Raw genomic sequence first — 21,703 nt, 5'->3', positions numbered from 1 at the left:
CACAAGACACTGTTTTATGCACAACAGAGCTATTAGTGCACACATGCAATACGCCTATACAGATCAATATTTACGCCTCAAAGGCAGAGTGTTTAGCGCATAATAATTGCTCAGATCCAGCGGACGTCCCAAAACGACCATATGATTCCGAGGGACGCCGTAATGGAGGGCTGCGGGAATTTTCGGGCAGCCGGGGTTCCTTAACGTACACTTGAATGTCGGTGCAGGAATCTCAAGTATTTTCGCCTACATCTAAATGAGCCCGCTAAAGCCGGCGTTCGATCCCAGCTCATAACCACCCCGCCACCATGACGGGTGAAGAGCTTATCGCAACTCTACAAGTACTACTACTACTACTACTACTACTACTACTACTACTACTAACAACAACAACAACAACAACAACAATAATAATAATAATAATTATAATAATAATATTAATAATTTATACCAAATAGCATCATTTACTCAGTAAGCAAGAAACACAAAAATGGCAACGTGGTGAAGAAAAAAAAAAGCTGGTCAGAAACGTGGCACTTTCAGACACGTTTGTAAAATAGTCCACGGTAGACGTCGGCAACACTGCTAATAGGCGCGGTCACAGGGGCGTTAACATGCCAACTGACACAAATGAGGCTGGCTCCGAGCGGGTCACGTGCGCGGACGACGCCCTTTTTACCCCTTGCGAGACGGTGTGTACAACACGAATTACGCGTATAATAGTAGTAGTAGTAGTAGTTGCACGTATGCGTACTTATACACCGGGCCAGTGTACGCACACTGCGATCCGCCCCGTATGCATCACAGGCAACACGGGGTCACGCGAACGCAAAATACCGTTTCCCACGCACGCTACAGAGGGTAGTTATACAGGTGGCTCACGTGTAACACACACTCGCATATCGTTGACCCAGCGCGGGTCCGCGCAGTGTATACGCGTACGTATATAAACGCGTAATTGGGTTCCGAGAGCCGCGCGCGCCGTATGCGCCGACCGGTGCAGTGTTCGTTTAGAAAAAAGTCATCCTTCGTATTAACCCACGCGCGTCAAATTTAGCAAGAGCGATTATGCAAACGCGTAGGGTAACGCAGCCGAATATAAGCCAGCGCTATGTAATATTGCATACATAGTTCAGGTCTTTCTTGGCGGCCCGGATCATTCATTAAACGCGGCTTCTTTGAAACAAAGGAGGGCTGAGTCTTTTAATTACCTCGACCACATAGTACAAAAAAAAAAGGGGGACCTCAATTCTTGACTTCGGCGTCGTGTCGCACTCGCACATCGCTGTCGGTGTGGCCCATGGCGTATTCTGAGGATTAACTTAGCATGTCGTCCCGCTGCCGAAGCCGATCTCAGAGGCCTTATGAAAAAGAATGAGTGGTTAAGATACGCTCCGCCAGGTGCCGCTATAAGTTCCTCACAAGTAGACTTACTGTATATGGCATATACAGTAACTCTACTCACAAGGCTCCAACAGAGGTGGAAGTGGTGCCAAAAGTGAACTCTACTTTGCGCTTTCCTTCTTTTTCTTTGTTCTTTTTTTTCTATATACCTTGGCTAGAACACTACATATGTGTTCACCCGTTACAAAGGGCAAAGCCACAAATTATCATAATCATGATAGAGTCCCTGGATTTTTTTTCGGAAGTTTGCTATCTGGTGTTGTGTATCATAAGACATGATTTAATTAAAGACAGCGTTAAAGGAGTCCCGACACGATTTCGAGGCACCCCAAAAATGGACACTTTTGTTTCCACGGTGATCCCTAATCAACCACACACCGAAGCCAGACAACACGTATCAAATCATTCTACATAGATTTCAAAGTTTTTATGACCCCGCCTCTGCAAGCCAGTCACACCACGGTGGACATTATCACGACGAATCTGCACAGTTGCAATCTATACAAGAAGAGGCCAGTGGGCTAACTCTCCGGCGAACGCTATGTGGTGGGGTGGCTCCGCAAACGTTTCCAATTTGTGCTTCTCTCTAATACACTGTAACACAGTGCACACTGGATTTTGAGAAATCTGAGTCCTTCAAGCAGCCTAAATCACAGAAATCGCTCTAAGAGTGACTGGATCGCAGAAATCGCTCTAAGAGTCACAGCAAACTGACAGCCGTCGCTATAGAGTTACAGTCTTCCCACGACGTCAGCCTTGTGATGACACGTCGCTGTGAAGCCACGTACCCCATCGATACCAGAATTTCTGTTTTAAGGAAGCGGTATTCAAAATATATTCGAAGCATTCCCAAGCACTACGACATTATTCCTACGATTTTGTATACATCCACGTTTTCATTATGAGAAACAACCCGGAAATATTTAAAATCTGTCCCATAAAGCACTATTTTTAATAGTCCGAGTTGCAAAAATGTCGGGGTCGGACACTGACGCGGAAGTTTCTTGAAATCATTTTTAAGGTTATTAGAAGAGCAAGCGAAAGTTGAAATCTCATGCTTCAATGCCAAACGCAAAATTTTGTCACGTGAACGCGGGCGGGACATTACAAATTTTTACGTCACTTGTTCAATTTTCAAGTCCGTTCACTCGCCGAAATATTTTGCGACCGTCATCATGTTCATCCCGACTACACCCTGCAGTGCAGGGCAAAAGCCTCTCCCACGTTCAGTCAATAAACCGGTCCTGTGCTTTCTGCGGCCACGTTATACAAGCAAACTTACGTGTTGCCTTCTGGAAATCAGCCTGTTATACCGTAGCCCCACCTCGGTGGTCTATAGTGGCTATGGTACTCGGCTGCTTATCCGCAGGTCGCGGGATCAAATCCCGGCTGTGGCTGCTGCATTTCCGATAGAGGCGGAAATGTTGTAGGCCCGTGTGCTCAGATTTGGGTGCACGTTAAACAACCCCAGGCGGTCGAAATTTCCGGAGCCCTCCACTACGGCGTCTCTAATAATCATATGGTGGTTTTGGGACAATAAAACCCACAAATCAATCAATCAGTTATACCGTAACGGCCAGGTTTTTAAAACTTGCTATGAACTACCTGTGTCCCTAGAAGACACCGTCAAAACTATATATGACGTCACGACGGACTAATGCGGGGCCGTCATGGTGGCGTCGCCACACTCATTTTCTTTTTGCGCGTTTTCTCCTCGGCACTGGTGTTTGGTAATGTGGTTAAGGTATAGATTGTTAGTACTACAGATCGTTAACTGAAGCTCGGTCCATACCGGAATATGTGCATGTTCAATTAATGCACCAAGTGCGTTACAGAGAATGTAAGGGTCGAGTTTTCCAAGCATAGGGAAGACTACTGCGGTGCGACAACGTTTCGGTGGCATAAGGATGACGGACGCAGAAGTGCAGGAAGACATCTAACCCGTTAGCCAACGGGAAAAAAAAAGTGCCGAAATTACCCATTTTTTCACTCAATTTATAGAACCTATTTTTAAAAAATAAAACGGCGCCATACTTTCAATTCAATGATATTTCTTTATCATTAAAGACGTTAAGAAATACTAATCGAGAGTGGTTTCACCGCATGACTATACAACAAAAACAAAAAATGGCAATAAATTGAAAGCCGACACACAAATAACAAACTAACTAGCTTGAGATCACCCCTCTTTTTTTAATAACAATCTGAAGCTAATAAGCGAGAGGAAATTGCATATAGTCCAATAAAGCTTTCAATCAATTAATGAGTCATTTGTTCCATGCGGGATGAATTGCTGTTGATAACGGGTATCGATGTACCGGTCACTTTTTTTTTTTTTTTCACAAAATCTCATGACTAACTCGTCATTGGTCACAAAAGGGCTAATATCTATCTTCTAGAGTGTCAAACATTTTTGTGGCGTAAATAATTACGCTCATTATCTTTTCAAAGTGACCTACGCACCTAATTTCTTTTTTCATTCTTGAAATCACTAGGGCGATTACATGCTGCGCGCAAGGCACCGCAACAAACTGTTGAATTCACAATGGGTCTAAAAGCCGCCAAACTGAGATGTGCAGACAAGGCCCACGGAAGGGACTGGAGGAGATGATTGCAAATTACTTGGCCACATGTAACGACCGGCATACCATCATGTTCATTAATACACATTGCTTTTGTAAATGACATTTGTTTGCAGCCCAGCATCCCTATTGTTTACAGCACGCGTACCCCTCCTTCCCCCCAACGCGACAAAAGGCCGGAAGAACAAATGATGAATCACACGTGCCATCAATCACGTTTAGCACGCACGTCCCAATTCTTCCTCAGCGCACTGTGGATGGGAGCGCGCACCGACCGATAATCTCCGAGGCGCGTCATCGCGCGATAGGGCATGCATCACACATTTACGCAGCAAATCACACGACATCTGTACGCGCACGCACATAGTTCATACGTACTTATGACTGAATATTTGGAGCAAAATGAGCACGAAACAATATAGCTGTGGCGTAATAACTACATGTCCTCACATAAAGGCAACGAATGAAGCACGTACAGTGACGGCACGAACTTTCAAGACAGAAAATTAATGTGTTTAGAAAAAGTGGTTAACGATTTCAAGTATTTAGTACTCGACTATGGGAGAGCCTAAAGCCGTCCCGTTCCGAAGGCCAGGAAAAATATACGCACAACCACAAAGTGAATCCCGATGACAGGCGAAGCAGCGTGCATCGGATCGTGAATGGTGGCCTTCTATTTCGGTCTGGTTAAGAGTCTTTTATTTTGTTCTTGTTATTCTTCTGCCGTATGCTTTGATTAATCGGTGGTTGAACGTCAGAGTTTTCACATGGTTGCGGCCTTTTATGTTGTTTGTTCTGGTTAACAGCCTTTTGATGTTGTTCGAAGATGTTTCGGTTCGTTCACATGCACCTGCGCTAGATCGGTTGCAGACGCCAGTCGCCGTTTTACGGACACTGAGCGGCATTAAAGGTCTATACGCCGCTGAAAGAGAAATAACGGGAACAACGATTAAAGTTACGCACGAAACTGAATAATATCTGGGGCTTTATGTCCCATAAACGCGTTACGATTGTGAAGGACGCTGTAGCGGAGGGCTACGGACATTTGTACCATCTGGGGTTGTTTTAACGCGCGGTAATGTCGCACAGTACATGGGCATCTAGCATTTCACCTATATCGAAATGCGACCGCCACTGCTGGAATCGAACCCGCGACCTTCCCGGTAACTAGCCGAGCACCGTAGCGGCTACGCCACCACGAAAGAGTGGGCACAAAGCACACTCGGTGCAACAACGTCGTCGGTAAAGTCTTTGTTATTTCCAGTTTCGAGTGCACAGTTCTAAAATAGTACCGAGGCAATTTCGAGACATCGCAAAAGGAACATTTTTTTTCGTTTCCTTGGCATTCACCGCTGCCGCTCTCCACACACACCGGAGTCGGGAAACTCGCATAAAAAGTATGTTACTTCAAATTTTATAAAGTTTTCGTCCCGGAGCATCTGCCATCAGCCTCACAGCAACGAACATTATCCCGGCGAATCAACATAGTTCCACTGAGTTAGCGAACACGGCCTGCAGTCTAAATCGCAGAAATCACTGTCGGGCTCACTGGACGACAATTCACGCATCGCTGTTCACACGTCCACTAATAGGAGCAGACGACGCATCTGCCGCAAGTTCGCCGCGAGTTCCTGTTTACCCGTGACGTCACAATGCCGTGACACGTTATAAAGAAGCCGCTCCCTTCTATGTCAGCCAACAACGACAGTGCTCTAATGTGGAGCAACAATACAAGCATATTTAAAATTTGTGTCAGTACTCCTTTAACAAAAACAATATACGTAAAAGGGACACTGAAGAGAAACAGCAAATTGGTTTAAATTGACAAAGAGCACTCTGGGAACTCCAACGACACATGTTTCACGATCACAAGTTCATTACTGGCAGCGATAATCGAGCTTGAAGTTTCATTTTCAAATTTCGCGCCGAAATCTGCGCAAACGACGTGAAAACCTCAAAACGTATTTTTTTTTTTTGTGTGTGTGTGTTTCCGCGACACTAGATGAAATTTTCTAAAATTTCATCTATCCAGTGTCGAATGAAATCTTTTTTCCTGACTTGTATCGATGATGCCTAACGTTAGGAACGTTACAATGGGAGCGCCATTCAAGTTCCAGTCGCCTCCGTTTCCTGTCATTAACGCTAATCTGTACACCCGATCTCCGTGTACAGACAAGAGATGTCCCCTCAGTCATTATCCGCGCCAGTCCACCTCCATTTTTCTCTCTAGCCACAGATAAACATCTACGCACTCCCCTGTCAATATTCTTTTTTTTCTGGTAACAAGCGTGTCATTCTCTTCAATGCCGCTTTTTCTTGTTATTTCCTTTCACCATTATACATCTTTGAGAATGTCCTTCAAAGATTTTACCAGCTACACAATACTACGATTTTTTCCCCCCACGTGTGATCCAATAAGAAAAAAAGTCGTCTACTTAGGGCAAGAAAAAGCGCTTGAAATTACGTCTCTGCACAGATAAGCCTCGGTATACAGAACTACAGAGAAGCACATGAACACATGAATTCACCCGACAAGTTTATAAATCTCCTTTACAATTCAAAGAAGAGGCTTTGCAAAATCGACACGCCCGACTCTCTTGTTGATCACAAATGCACAAAGCCAACAGATGATTCCACGCCTCTCTCCTTCGCGTGCGTGCGTGTGTCAGCCCTTGGTTAAAACACCTGGGTCACAGCTCAGCGCAGAGACTTTATTACCGCACGGAGACAAAGCGAAGACTATCTAGGTCACACCACCGAGTCGCATACCGCTGAGTGCCACAAGGTCCACTCCATTCGCCTCCACTTTACGGCGTAGCATCCAAAGGGCGCTACACGATTAGCGAGTCACTCGCGCTGCATTGAGCGCGCGCACGCAAAGGATGAGCGGCAGAGAGAGAGGACGCGGGAGCGCGCATGCTTTCAAATAGAGTTCACGCATACACATCTACAAATTCCTCATACATTCTGCATAAAAGCAGGAAACCACACGAACGCGACGTCATCAGCGCCATTGAATTGTACAATACCAAATGCAATGTCGTCGGAGAACATCGTGATTCACGGGCTTCCGTTGCATGCAAGTTGCTTTGTATATGTATACTGTGTGAAGTATGTAGTATTATAATACGCTAGACGACAATAAAGCGCACAACACACACAATTGCAATGGGCTCTGACATTTATGCAGGAGGAATGGCACACTCCCCACTTCACGGAAATATGTTTTTTTTTTTAAATAAAGCTGATTATCCTGAAGTTTTTCACGCCGAAACAAAGCACGCCGTAATTGGGATTGCCAGACTGATTTTGAACTCCGGTGCTTCTTCACTCTATAAGCACCCGTTCGGTTGTTCTTTATATTTCGCCGCCATTGAAATGCTGCCGCCGTGAACGGGGATCGAATCCGTGGCACGACGTTTAACCATGTAGCGTCGCAGAAACGAAGGCCTCAGAGCGGGTACCCCACAATTCTGCGATTTTTTTTTTACTTTTTTGCATGCGGGAGTCGGGGCTTCGCAATTAAAACGTTTTCAAAACTTTCCATGACAAATGACAAACTATAAAGCCTAAATAAAAATTCGAAGCTCTCTAGTCAAACCAACCATTGTTCAACGCTGGCGCAGGAACCGATCGACCTTACTTATTTCGCGAGACAACGCAAACTCCGCACAACGCGGAACCGACGACGACAGCGGTTGACAACGCGCAAGACGAATCGAGTGCAATCGGAAGTTCCTTCTCGCACTGCATTTCGCGGACGCTCATCTACACGCCCTAAACGGGAACCCGCAACATTAATAAAAAAAATTAGGTCAACAGAGCTAGCCGAGAGTCATCGCATTCCTGCAGGCACGTTTCCACAGCCCTCGCACACGCGTACATATATACTTCCGTCGCTGGGCGATAAACGCGCAGCCCCGGCGACAGGACACCGGGACTCTCGAAGGTCGTGATAAAAAAACGCTGTCGCGGTGCGTGAGCATATTGTGCGACAGCCTCCGAGAAAACAAAAGAAAAAAAGGAGAGGGGGGTGAATGCCGTCTCTCCAAACAACAGGCACGCACGGAAGCACGTGCGCCGGGGCGGGGGAAGTGTGCCACAGCTACTCCACAAAAGTCTCAGTCCCACCGCAAAAGGAGAAGAAAAGAATACGATGGCAACGAATTGCAATTGAAGCAAAACGGACGGGCGATCTAGTTTGTACCGATTTATCGCTTTATAACAGACTTTTTACGAAGACAAGCCGGTGCGCATCGTGATCACACGACGCGGGAACTGGCGGAAGCTTGTTACATTAACACTATCATCATCATCATCATAATCATAATCAGCCTGACTACGTCCACTGCAGGACAAAGGCCTCTCCCATGTTCCGCCAGTTAACCCGGTCCTGTGCTTGCTGCTGCCAATTTATACTCGCAAACTTCTTAATCTCATCTGCCCACCTAACCTTCTCTCTCCCCCTAACCCGCTTGCCTTCTCTGGGAATCCATTAACACTATAGGGCGTCCCTATATACAAGTCATCCATTTAAGTATGCCGATTGGCTCCTTGATGAAGACACCTGGTTCTACTCGCTAACGCTGAGGGCCCAAGCGAAGACCCACACCCTGCGAGTCGCACTCAATTTACTTGATTCATTGTACACCTTGATTCACTTTTGGTTCCATTCAATGTACGATGATTCACTTCGGATCGACTTTTCTCTTGCACTCCCACTGATTTCGCGTTACATTTGAATTTAACGTATACGTCACGATACTTCCGGTAACATTCGTGTTTCGCACCGCCACCGGGTTTATTTACTCGTGAGACATATTTAAGGCTTCCGTCCTAATAACCCTTAATCGCTCCCTCGAGGCCAGCGCGGAGCGCACAGACACAGAGAAAGCTGCAAGAGCCATCCACAAAGTATGTGGAAGCCGATTTTATATATAGATGCCACTACATCATATATTAATAGCGGGTTTCGTCACCATCCTACATTAGCGGTCTGAGTGACCCTCATAAACGCGGTCTCTTGCTTCTGCTGTGTCCGGGGTTTGCGGCACCGAAGATCCGGGATGAAGATGTCGAGGCAGGAGGAGGTTGAACGTTGTAAAGAGGGTTTATTTACATTATTTACATGGCACGGGCTCTCTGGCCCGAAGCTCTACATTGAAAACGGTTGTCTATTGAACAAGCGCTGTGAATCACACTAAGCAGCCCACGAGGGCTGATTAAATACAGTTTCATCTCCCCAGATCCCTAGATCGGGGAATAGGTCCACTGTCCAATAACATGCCCCGCAGCACACACGAGTGTCATTATGCCGGCACCGCCCCCAACATACACATACACAAATACACAAACCGAACAGGTATCGTCCCGGCGATGCTGCCTCCTCCGGCGAATCTCGCTTGAGCGGAGTGAAACGAGTCTCTCATCTGGCCGCTCGGGCCGAACACCCATGCTTTGTCGAACGGCAGTCGCGACCTATAGGTGCCTCCGAGGGGTCATGCTGACTCGCTTACTGGATTTCGGGCTGAGCGGTCGCACGCTCCGCGCGCTTGCGATCTCCTGCGTCAGCGTGGCTCAGGCCGACTGGGCTCGCCCTACGTCACCTCCTGCCGCCGACGACCTTCCACCTCCGACGACAGTGCAGCTCTGACTTACTGGACTTGCTCTACGCCATCCACCGACGCCGAAAGGAGCTCTCGCAGGTGCGCCCCGTCCTCGGACTCCAGTGACCGTGCTTCATCTTTCCTATCTCTTCTATCCCCTCATCTTGTCGTCGCTCGCTCTGGCTCACCACCTCACGTCTCTTCTCCTTCTTCGGCTTTCCTACATCTTTACTCCTATCCTTTTTATCCCTCCTCACCCCCATCCCTCGTGAGCTACTGTGGCGGTGTCGCTCACTGAAGCAGACAATAACGGGGCTCACTTTTCTCTTCTTTTATCTTTTTTTTTAAGAGTCACTTTATAGGGGCCATGCCTGGACATCTGTTGCAGATTTGAGCTTCAGCAGCTCATCCGTTAGAGACGCACAGCGTGATGGTCCGACGCTCGTAATTGGCGAAAGCTGGGCATTGCGGCTTTTACCGGGGCACGAAGACGCCACGGGTCGCATCTCTGCGCGGACCCGAAGGACAGCGGTGCTCCGTAGAGTAATTTCGGCTACGCAGCGCCCAGCCCATGGAAAAAGCTGGGCGTCTATAGGCGCTGCTTCTTATCTCCACAAAATGAGGCGTCTGCCTTTCTGACGTTCTGGCGGCCGCGGTAAAAGGGTGGCCCGCCAAACGCAACGCTTCTTAGTGACGTCAGCCGTAGACACGTACACCAGCACGTCTTCCATTTCAACAAGACACGGAGGCGACAGGAGACGCAGATGAAGATACACACACAACCCGTCACATGACCTCAGCGATAAACGACTTCGAACAGTTGCGAAGAAGATTGACGCTTGCGTTTCGTGGTGACGTCTTTCTTATCAGCGTCGATGCACTTCCGGTATAAACACGTATATAAGGTAGACGGTTGCTGAGTGTACACTTCTGGCGCAACTACTGACCTCTGCGTGACATGCGATCGCTGCAACAGCTTATCTCGCAATGTAGCGCAGCCGGAGTACCAGGACAAATAATCGCGAACCACTCGAGACGGCCAACAATGACGCGTATAAATCGACGCCCAATAGATATCATTAGCGCTTATGAGATTTCACGACGACGAGAAACAATTTCGATTGCCACGTTTGTTTTTTTTTTTCTCCGATTCCCTTTTGCGATACCGTCCCCAAGGGAAGGGATAAAAAAATCTGGCATTTCACTATTTTTTTACCACGAAAAGCATTACAGAAATACTTTTTTGCACGAGTGATCTTTTCCTACAATCCCGTAAATAAAATTTTGTTGACAGAAGCAATTGATATATAAGCGAGCCGCCTTGAAACGTCTTGCGACAAGCTGAGAAGAAGCAGTGGCGCTGCGCATGGGCGTCGGCAGATTGTTGTACTCGGTGGCGGCTGCAGGGACACACGTCTAACGGAGAGCCCAGCGCACGATGTGTACTACGCGCGACTTACTCAGACTCAGATCAGCCCGTGAGTCACAGCGAGTCCGGTTGAGGAAAATATTGGCGAGCCTGAGTCCGATTGAGCCCTCACAGCAGATTATATCTGTTGACAGTGTCAATGAGCTGCAATTTTTTCGCCGGCTTATCACTACACAACGCAATGCTCGTATGTGTTTGCGCTGTTTGAACAGCGGAGCTGGTTAGGCTTGTGAAAATACGGTTGTCGTTTCAATTACCTGGTTGAGGCGAGGAGCAGCCATGCTAAGGGAAAGGGAGCCTAGCCTATCTATGCCAAGACACGCCGCAATGTGTTAGGAAAGGCAAGTGAGCGTGAGAAGGACTGATGTGACGGCAATGAGGGAAGAGGAGGGCGTATAAAGGTCGGGCATCGCCTTGTACAGCATAGTTTAGCACGGCACAGCCTTGTACGGTATAGTTTAGCATGAAATAGTCTTGTACAGCATAGTTTAGCACGACATAGCCTTGCACAGAACGAATTAGCACGGCATAGCATTGGCAGCATAGTTTAACACGGTATCGTCTTGTACAGGATAGTTAAGCGCGACATAGCCTTGTACAACATAGTTTAGCACGTCATAGCCTTGTACAGCATAGTTATAACGGCATAGCCTTGTACATCATAGTTTAGCACGGCATAGCCTTGTACAGCATACTCTAGCACGGCATAGCCTTGCACAGTAGAGTTTAGCAAGGGGATGGGCAAGGGAAGTGAGAGTGCAAGGGAGGAAAAGGAGAATGGGAAGGCCGCCAGCTCCGCTGTGTTTTCAGTATTCGCCCCACTAGTGAGTAGCTGCCCCAATTTTCATTTTTACAAATACCGAGTATTTCTTTATCGCTATATAAACCGCACAGGCGACGCCGCCGCTACGAGCCACGGCCAAGCGCACACAGCGCCGAGCGACAAGCAGCGTGTCGTACGCGCCCCTCGTATATCCGCCACGCTTCCTTATCGCCGGGACCTGGGTGCGACGGAGGGGGGATTGGTTGCTGGGTGCGGGAGGAACTGAGCCGAGTGAAGACGGAGGTCTCGGGGGAAATAAAGTGCAGCAACAAGGAAGGACGTAACGGAGAGATAGAAACACACTCTCTCTCTCCCTTCATAATCGCGTACACGAACCGCAGCTCGCGGATCACGCAACTGCGAGCCGACTTTCTCCCCGCGGCGTTCCTCGTCCGTCCGACATCATCCTGTAGCTGTAAACAGCTGGTACACGCACGCGCCAATAGAGAGAGAGGAAGGCAAATGAAGGAGAAAAATAGTAAAAAAATGAAGCGGTGAGTTATACGGAGCTGTTGGCTGCACCCCATACGAGTGCCTCACCTCCGACCGCGCATTCCGTCCGCCTTCCTCTGCTATTACCAAATATCAGATTTCCTGTTGCTAATCCGACATGATGTCGGCGCTCAAGTCTTCTTTCATCACCGACCGCGTTAGTGTCGAGTTTTATTTGCAATGCACGTATCTATTCTACAAGACGTCGATTGCTTTCTTTTGATGCTTCATAAAACACTCACGTTGTATGTATGTATGTATGTATGTATGTATGTATGTATGTATGTATGTATGTATGTATGTATGTATGTATGTATGTATGTATGTATGTATGTATGTATGTATGTATGTATGCATGCATGTGTGTATGTATGTGTGTATGTATGCATGCGTGTATGCATGTATGTATGTATGTATGCATGTATGTATGTATGTATGTATGCATGTATGTATGTATGTATGTATGCATGCATGCATGCATGCATGCATGTATGTATGCATGTATGTATGTATGTATGCATGCATGCATGCATGCATGCATGCATGTATGTATGCATGCATGCATGCATGTATGTATGTATGTATGTATGCATGCATGCATGTATGCATGTATGTATGTATGTATGTATGTATGTATGCATGCATGTATGTATGATGTGGGTGCACGCGCGCGCGCGTGTGGTTGAGAGGGAGAGAGAGAAAAAAATGACACAAGAATGATGAGGTTATTGCGGGGAGAGGCTAACTGTCTAGGCAACCGGAAAAAGCACGCCTTCTCAGACTATCCTCCGCTCGCCCAAATTCCAAATTTCTCTCAGAAACTTAATCATTAGCGGCTCGGAAGAGTTCAGCAGGAAACACGGCCTTCGTAACACCTTCAAGGCGAGTGGAGTCCTTCGCATATCGTATATACGCTCCCAGAAACCAATCGCGGGAGATTCCGCTAGAGCACTCGTACGACAAAATGCCTCCCGGCGGGACAACGGAAGGCCGCGAACGCCTTATATAATATTGTTACGCACAAGGAGGACCAGGACGTATACGGCTGAAAGGGGCCGTATACGAAAAATACGAATACGTATACGAATATATACGAAAAGGGTATGCGCGACGTCCAGTGCGGCGCACATATAGTGTGTCACAGCGGCCTGGGCGCATGCACGGGCAAGAAGCCAGAAAAAAGAACATCTACAAGGTACGCCACGAAAGGAGACGGCAGAGAGCGCGTCACATAAACAAAACACGCGCAGCGCCAACTGAGGAGTGCCGCCAATACGCCAAGCGACTGCACGCGGATGACTTGTATCCACCGATTCTGCAGCGCCGCGGAAAACAATTCGACACGGTACGCCCGTCGAGTTAGCGCATGCGGACGGAAGGTCACAACGGGGGACTTGGGAATGTACATTCCAGGTCTACTTATACAAGAAGCCACGCTCTGTTTGTTTCGCGGGAGCGTCTTTTGACTGCGAGAGGCCGCAGGAGGAATCGAAACGTCATCCGTGGCACGAGCAGCCCCCTTTCTCTCTCTCTCTCTCAATCTTTTTTTTTTCTTGGACAGACGCTCGCAACATATCCCGACCTCACAGATCCAGCCACCACTCGAAGCAGGTTTAAAACACAGTGCACATCCTCCACGCATGGCGTCGTAATACAAAGCTGTACGCAGTTTTCGGTATACGCTAATCTTTTTCCCGTGTTTGTTAGACGTCTTCATGTCGCACATTCAGGTCACGAGCGCTCAATGACGTCATAGAAGAGGATTAGTATTACATTGGGCTTCACGCCGTGGTGGAGTGCTTCCGAAATTTCACCTGGAGTCAGTGTATGGCGTACGTGTCCAGGAGGTGGTATACCTTGCACATTCCCCGTCCGAAAATAACTTCTGCTCCGAGCACAAAGCGATACAAGACCAGACTTAAAAATGCGCGGTTCCCACCTGGGAATTAAGGACGTGCGCCTACGGAAATAAACTTCTAGCCTGCGCTATACTGCCTGGGGTTCCTCTGACGTGCGACTGACGTTCCTGCGAGGTACACGAGTCTCTATATAGCATTTCACTCCCATCGAAATGCAGCCACACTGTGGTCGGGATTCTGTGCCTCGACATTCAAGTTAGAAGCCCAGCACCTCATAAAGTTTCCAAAATATAACTAGAGGGGCGATCGTTCGGCGACCACGCATGGGAATTTCGGGAGGTGCACGGATTTGTCTATATTCTTCGTACTTGTGGGTGGCGAGTCGCACTCGTGGCTTCGCTTGTTGCTGTGTTTCGGTTTTGTTTCGAAGGAAAGAACGAACCCTTCCGAACTTCGTGAGTTAATTTTAAACGGTGATCCCGAAAGATTAAGGTGGTGAAGCGCAACTGCTCAACATTTCCCTTTATTTGTTTCGTGACAAAGCAGCTTTAAGCCACGCGAAGCCAAAAGGAACGTAAAGTACGAAGACTAGGCGAATCCGTGCACTACCCATAATTCCAATGGTCGCTGAAGCGCGATGCGTTGCTGCTCCCAGAGACACTAGCGCCAGAGTTGCCTCTAGTGTCTATATAAGGAAACTCTATGGAGCACCGTATCCCCACTGCCCCAAATAGCGGCGGCATAATCATACATTTGTACGATACGCTTTTTGTGCGCAACCATGTTTGAATGGTGTTCTTTATCCCAGTTCGAGCCCCGGAAGTAAGGTTGTTCTAAAATTGTGAACTACAGCACTGGCTGGCACCCAATGCTTTTACTTGTCGAATTATTTGCATTCACAACAGCAGGGCCGCGGTGCGACCGGGATCGAAGCGATGTGCCGCCGTCCTTTACAGCTCGAGCATGCATTACGGATGGCGAGCGGGTATCAGAAGAGGCGGACCGGTATACGGCCCCATTACGACACCATCCATTCCCGTTGCTTCGATTCGCGGAAGCGACTAAGCCAGGCGATATAGGGCGCGGGTGTGACGCGGTGAATCGGCATGATGGTGATTAGCTCGGCCTAAGAGGGGCCACGTTAGACCGCAAGCCACTGCCGCCGTCCACTATACCAGAGGAAGACTATAATCCAAGTTACGTCATCTCAACCATCACCATTACCCTATTTTGCGTCAGTTCGAAGACACATTCGAGCCTTCCCTATATCTCCATCGCCAATAGCGTCCGCCGGGTCAGTCTATAATGCGACTTCGTCGAATGCCACCAAATATTTCACCGCATACGCTATAGCAGTGACCTGCTATATATATATGCCATTGCAGCCCCGTTCGCGGATGTTACACACGACAGATTACTAGTCCACCGCGGTTATCTGTTAAGCGAGTGTGACGTGACAACACCCCATACTCGCTATAGCATGTGAAGGTTCCAACATTTTGGCCGTATATATAATTACACACACGAAAGTTGAAGTGTACACGCCCATACAACAAACAACTTATTTCGCTGTTTCAGACGGCATGCTTGGCCGGTACTCGACCGAAACCGTTTTAGCGCATGCGCACACAAAGTGCACATACGCTTATTATCATTTGTATTACCCGCGCCTTTTTTTTTTTTTCCACGTGTGACGCAACAGGCCTCGAATACACGGCAAAGCGACCGCACCCAGGGCACAGATCGCACACAATAAGACAGGTTCCCACCACCGATAACGAAGACCTTCCCGACGACGAAGGTGCACGGAGAACGAAGATGCCACCAATAAGCGTTCACAATACCTTTTGGAAGAGCTCCTCGCAGGTGTGAAGGTGCTCAGCACGAATCGCTTCAGCCGGTTACGCGAGCTCTTGCGAGGCTGGACGGTCGCGTAGGCCACCACCTCTCCGTACTCGGACTCGTCGTCGTACGCATAGTGGGACCGCTGTTCGTACAGAGGATCCTGCTGAGTCATCTTCGCGCCGCCACGCTTAGCAAAGGCTTCGGCGGCGTCGAACTTGTACACGCGCGTAATGCACCGCTCAGCGCGACAACAAGCGCGGACGCAGTACGCACATGACACCGAATCACCAGTATACTCAAACGGAACAAACGAGATACTCCGAGCGCCGATCACACCAAATCACCACCGGCCACACGTAAGACAGAAGACGGGACACTGTGTCGAGCCGAGAAGTAGGCGAATGAGTGTGACGATTATATGAAACAGTGGTGGTAATGTGGTCTTCTATAGAGAATAGCGCAGGGTCAGGTCGTTGCCCAGAATTCCACGGTCAGATAACGCAGGAAAGAAAAAAAAAGGGGGGGGGGGCGATGAAAAACACGGGAATAAAAAAACAAAAAGACGCAAACACATAACAAAAAGAAGGGTGCGCGATGTCCAGGCGGAAATGAATACGGCCAAATTACAGCGCTTATTGATTGACAAAATACCCGAAAAGCAACCATAAAAAAGTTATCTGTACAGGAGATTAGCTAAATAAATGCCCGACTTCTCGCCAAATCACAACGGCAATGAATGATTATATCACTGCTGATAGGGAGCAATATCTCTTCGCCCAGACGATGAAGGGTGCGGAGTCAGAACACGGATATAATTGGCTCTTTGCAATTAAAACTACACAAGTTGTTGGTTAATTTACAGTCAGCCTGTGCAACCTGCGTTCCATCCACGGCCTCCCCCAACCGGAACCGAAAGCGCACGTGACAACGAGTCAGCGGACCAATGCAGCGATATTGGCCTGTCGTATGAGGAGGAGGAGGAGGAGGAATAAATGAGGAAGGACAGGGAGGTTAGCCAGTGCCTGTCGTATGAATTCATCATTGAACTACCACTGACATCCTACAATACAGTGAAGTCTAGCATTTCAGCTGTATCTAAATGCGACCGCTGCCGCCACTTCGTGGGAAGCCCAAAGCCTTCTCCAGCCCCCCCCCCCTTACCTCCCCAACCCCCCGGCCACGGACCTGCCTTGAGTACATGACTCATCCGCAAAGGTTATTTTCACGTACCTCGCAGAACTGAATTATATAAAAAAACGTAAAGGTTAATTTTGAGCGCCAGGTATATACGTATCTTTGTCGAATGAATATCGCTAAAAACGAGAACGCACGCTATCGCCCACGTATACGCAGGCATACCGAAACGCGCTACTGTTGAGGTCATCGACTGCACCCCATACAGTTACGCATGGCGCGACCTTTTGAAACAGAAAAGAAAGCAAGACAGAAAAAGAAAATCAGCGTGAACGACAACGACCCAATACTAATGAGCGTGCCCTTTTAATTAAGCTCGCGCCGACAACCTTCGCGAACACTGCTTTTTTTTTTATCGCCGCGGCTGGGTCTAATCACCCCGCCTTTATTGCGGCCTTTCCATCACCGAAACGGCAATGCACGCATGCGAAGGTGTACTGCGCCAATGCCGGAATTTTACTCCTGCAACGTGGTCGGGAGCATATATAGTCATTCCTTTCTAAATAGACACTGGCCGAGACCATCCTCAGCCTAGAAGGCTTTGGTAGCGCGATTAAAGTTTTTTTTTTTTTTTTGCGGGCAAACGGTTTCGGCGAGACACTCTGGGCATTTGTAAACTTGTTGTTGGGCAAGTAGGTAATTCGTCTTGTAAGCAAATTCAGCGCAACTTGGAATCTCACGAAACACTCACACACATTCTTTCACTCAAGGAACACACAATACCCACGTTTCTTGAGACGGTGATTTCAAGCGGCCCGTAGAAACCGCTCGACGGGCCAGAAAAATCACGGATACCAACTGCAACGACCTCACCTCCCGTTCCGAACTCTTTATTTCCCGGCTTGGGTTCCTATAGTGCTGCCCAAATGCATTCCGGATTCTCCTACCAACGTCGTATCGAAATAAAGATGGGGTGGGGGTCTCAGCTTCCAGTCCGCAGCAGTGCTCCACATCATTGCAGGCCCGGAAGACAGAACGCTTCCTCGTGCAAGTGCCCATCGCGAAATGTGCCTCCCGTTGCATCCTAGATCTAGTTGAATTTACACATTAGATGCATATATACTTTGATAAACTCGGTGTCGAGATATGTCACACACGGCTGACGACCGATTACCGGACAAGTTTCAAGCGGCACACGTCAGAAGTACGCGCTCCAATTCTGTATTATTTCGCTAAAACATGTTCGAAGGCGAGGGGAACGCCACCGGACAAGCCAGCTCGAAGGCACCCTTAACGCAAACTAAAGGTAGACCCCTCCCGAAACTACTGGACAACAATAAATTTTACTGAAGGAGGCCGATTCCGCGTTCTTTTTTTGAAAATGCTTGCTGAGGGTGGGGAACGTGTGGTATGGTAGAGGGAAGGGTAAATATTTTGCACAGCTTTATAAGCTCGAAGATACGCGTTTCACAGCATGCAGTCGGTGGGCGAATTTCTATACGAGGGCTCAACGCAAGGGCACCTGCTATCATAGGTCGGCGCAACATTCAGAGCACGCTCGGACTCGCTCCTGAAACGCACCTCACCCTTATGGCTCGCACTCGCTGATGCTTTTCTTCAAACAGACTCACTTGACTCGGACTCACTAAAATTTTCCTTACTCGGGCTCAGACTCGCCAAAATATTACGCACTTGGAATCACCCAGACTAACGGCTCGATCTGAGACTAGGCGAGCCGTACTGAGTCGACTCATAAATGAGCTCGCCGACCTATGCTGGCGATACGTTGAAATGTCGAAACCCCGGGTGTGCCGATATCGATTCGGAGTGCCTCCCTACAGCATGACTCCCAACAGGATCATGGTTTTGGGCGATAAAACCCAGATTGAAAAACCGAGATCCGAAGGTCCAGTCCCTGCTGGCGACGAGTTGTCCTCTCGTCCACTTCGCTCTTCCCGTCAACGTCACAATTACTTAAAACTACAATTGCCGTCACTTATACCTTCCTTTAGAGTCTTAATCAGGTGGCTATCATTCAGGTTAACGAGCCCTCGTAAATTACGTTCCTTCGGTCAGATTTAGGACATATATTACTGTATAGACCAGAGACGCGCGCGATACCGTCGATGCCCATCAACCATCTTTGTTCGTCGGTGTACACACAGGCCAGAGATGCGTCTAGCTTCGCGAAGAATCGATAAGATTGCGACAGAGTGTGAAACCCAACGTGAACATTCAATACTCCACAGAGGAGATTAGGCGATAAGCGGGGGGTCAAGTATAGGTCAAGACGACGCGGACGAGAGAGATAACCGATGGCATACAGGGGGACAAAATGAGCGTCAATATTGAAAGCAAAACTCTCCAATGTAGGCCAGTCGTTGGTTTTTCCCCCCGATTTTTTTTTCTCCGTTGACGGGTTCTTTAACGGGTGTATTTTTTCTAGTTTGAACAGACGCTGAGCAATGATGTTTCTTTTTTCCTAAATTGACTATCATCATTCCTCGGGTAGTAAAGAATAGAACACAAGCCCACGCTTAGATGAAAAAAAAAAAAAAAACCTGCAAGCCCCGTAGAAGGCCATCAGAATTCACGACGTCAAAGTTCTATAGTTTCTGACGCGGTAACTTTTAAGGCGGCATTGGCAAACGTATCTACAGAGTTTTGGTAATTTTGTGGCTCCCTGTTGTTGAACTGGCGGTAAAAAAAAAAAAAACCTACCTTATCGTAGTATCACGTACACATATTTCGGTGGCACAGTTTGTCATCTGTTTCTAAATTAACTTCCCCTTATGCGGTCAATGTTGATGATATCGTACAGGTCCTCCAATCGAACCCGCGACCTCGACGTAGAATGTATCACTAACCTTATCAATCACAAAGTAACTATTGTGACGGGCCCATTTTACTGCGGCGGACTTCGCTTTAAACGAAAAAAAAATTGAGCGGAGGGAGAGTACAAAATACAAGACAGAGACCTAAAAAATATTACGGCACAAACTACAAGTTACAAAAGCCCTTCCTAACAAAGCCCGGCGCAATCACTTTGTCCACGGGCGCGCCACGTTCCGACACATCGCGACCGCGCATTTGAAAAGAGCGCCGCGAATGTCGTCGGTCACCGCTTTCACCACGTCCGTCGTTTCGCCGCATCTCACTTTGCTAAAACGAGGGATTTCTGTTGCGCAGGCGCGACGGCAACAAAAGCGAGGCGGCAAGAGGAGTAGGCTGGAGGAGGAAGGGGAGAGGGGGGAAGGAAGAGGGGCTGCGTTTCGCGTGCATCGTAATCGCTCGAAAAGCTTAAACACGCACGCGAACTACGCGCTCTCGACTCACGCCAGTCAGTCACTCCCGTCACAAACGAGTGCCTGCTTGAAAGAAAACAGAAAAAAAGAGAAAACCTTCGAGGAAAGAAAGAAAGCAGCCTGCAGGGACGTCACGCCCCAGATACACCTGCACAGTGGCCTCTTTTAAAAAAAGAAGAGGCTGTCAAAAAAAAAAGTACAAATATGCACAAAAGGATGTGAAAGTGAACGAGACGCGTGTGCTCGCCCCAAACGCGGACCGTCAGCGTTTTCGAAAAATAAATCAGAAATGATTTATATTGGCATCCTGTATAGACTGTTTTTTCCGTAAGACATCTTTCTGGGCGCCACCATCTTGTGGTTTTAAGCCGATGTTTTCTTGTATCACGACGTGAATTAACAAGGCCATGAAACATTGTACGCACCAACTCAAGCGCTTGAGTTGGTGCATACAAAAACACAAATAAAAGACAAATGTTCACAGACCAACACAGCGACACTAGGACGCATCTGTAACGTAGTCTATAGTTATACAGACGGAAGGGGGAGGCGGGCTGCGGCAATGCAGAATAAATGCTGTTTTCGAACACAGGTAAAATGACATACGTGTCGCGCTTTACAAGTTATGACCTGTCATTTATGTTCGTCATACAGTTATGTAATGTCATGCCGATTTCGGTACACAGTACGTTATATCGAAACGACCAGGAGAGCACAATGTCGCAAGCGGCTAGACAGGTACGCTCAATGCCGTCAAAGTTCACTCCTCGATTTTAAAAATGAACCGCCGCTTACAAACGGCAATGGGCTACACCAACGGCTGGAATTTAAGAAATCGATGCCGAGAGTCAGGGTGAAAAAAAAAAGGGGGGGGGGATTAACATAAACCAATCGATGAATAAGTGAACGAATTGCGAGAAAGCGATTAACACTTGGAAAAGGTCGATAAGTGGGCGGGGTAGCTGCTCTCGAAGCGACGGATGATTGCGGCTAATACAGTCACCGAGATCAGCTCGCCAGAGCCCTCGTTTCTGGGACGTGCCCGATGAATCGGCCCCCGATCACATCCTGGATTAGTCAATACGGGAGCGCCGGCCTCGACGTGTGTGGGGGACCCGGATGACGTCACGTCTGGACCGGACGTCACAGGGGATTGCCGACCAGCGTGACATTTTTGAGAGGCTGCGCAAGTGAGCGCAACCAATAATGGTTTCAAGTTGAAAA

The 21,703-nt window shown here is 48.0% G+C and overlaps 1 protein-coding gene across 6 annotated transcripts in view; it reads right to left on the bottom strand.

Annotated features, from left to right (window-relative positions):
- ena (ENAH actin regulator enabled) overlaps positions 1-21,703 on the bottom strand; it is a 130,409-nt gene that overhangs the window by 106,179 nt on the left and 2,527 nt on the right. For 2 of the 6 annotated variants that reach the window (XM_075866203.1, XM_075866206.1), the window contains exon 1: positions 16,040-16,541. The exons of 1 other annotated variant lie outside the window; for it this stretch is intronic. In XM_075866203.1, coding sequence (XP_075722318.1) covers positions 16,040-16,212 — 173 coding nt within the window. In that variant the 5' untranslated portion in view covers positions 16,213-16,541. Of the gene's footprint in view, positions 1-16,039; positions 16,546-21,703 lie in introns of those variants that run through there. 3 more of the 6 variants (XM_075866202.1, XM_075866204.1, XM_075866207.1) reach the window with 3 other exon arrangements.

This window comes from Rhipicephalus microplus, chromosome 6 (assembly GCF_043290135.1).
Source record: "Rhipicephalus microplus isolate Deutch F79 chromosome 6, USDA_Rmic, whole genome shotgun sequence".
Taxonomy (NCBI): domain Eukaryota; kingdom Metazoa; phylum Arthropoda; class Arachnida; order Ixodida; family Ixodidae; genus Rhipicephalus; species Rhipicephalus microplus.
This window is presented reverse-complemented; position numbering and strand designations above follow the sequence as displayed.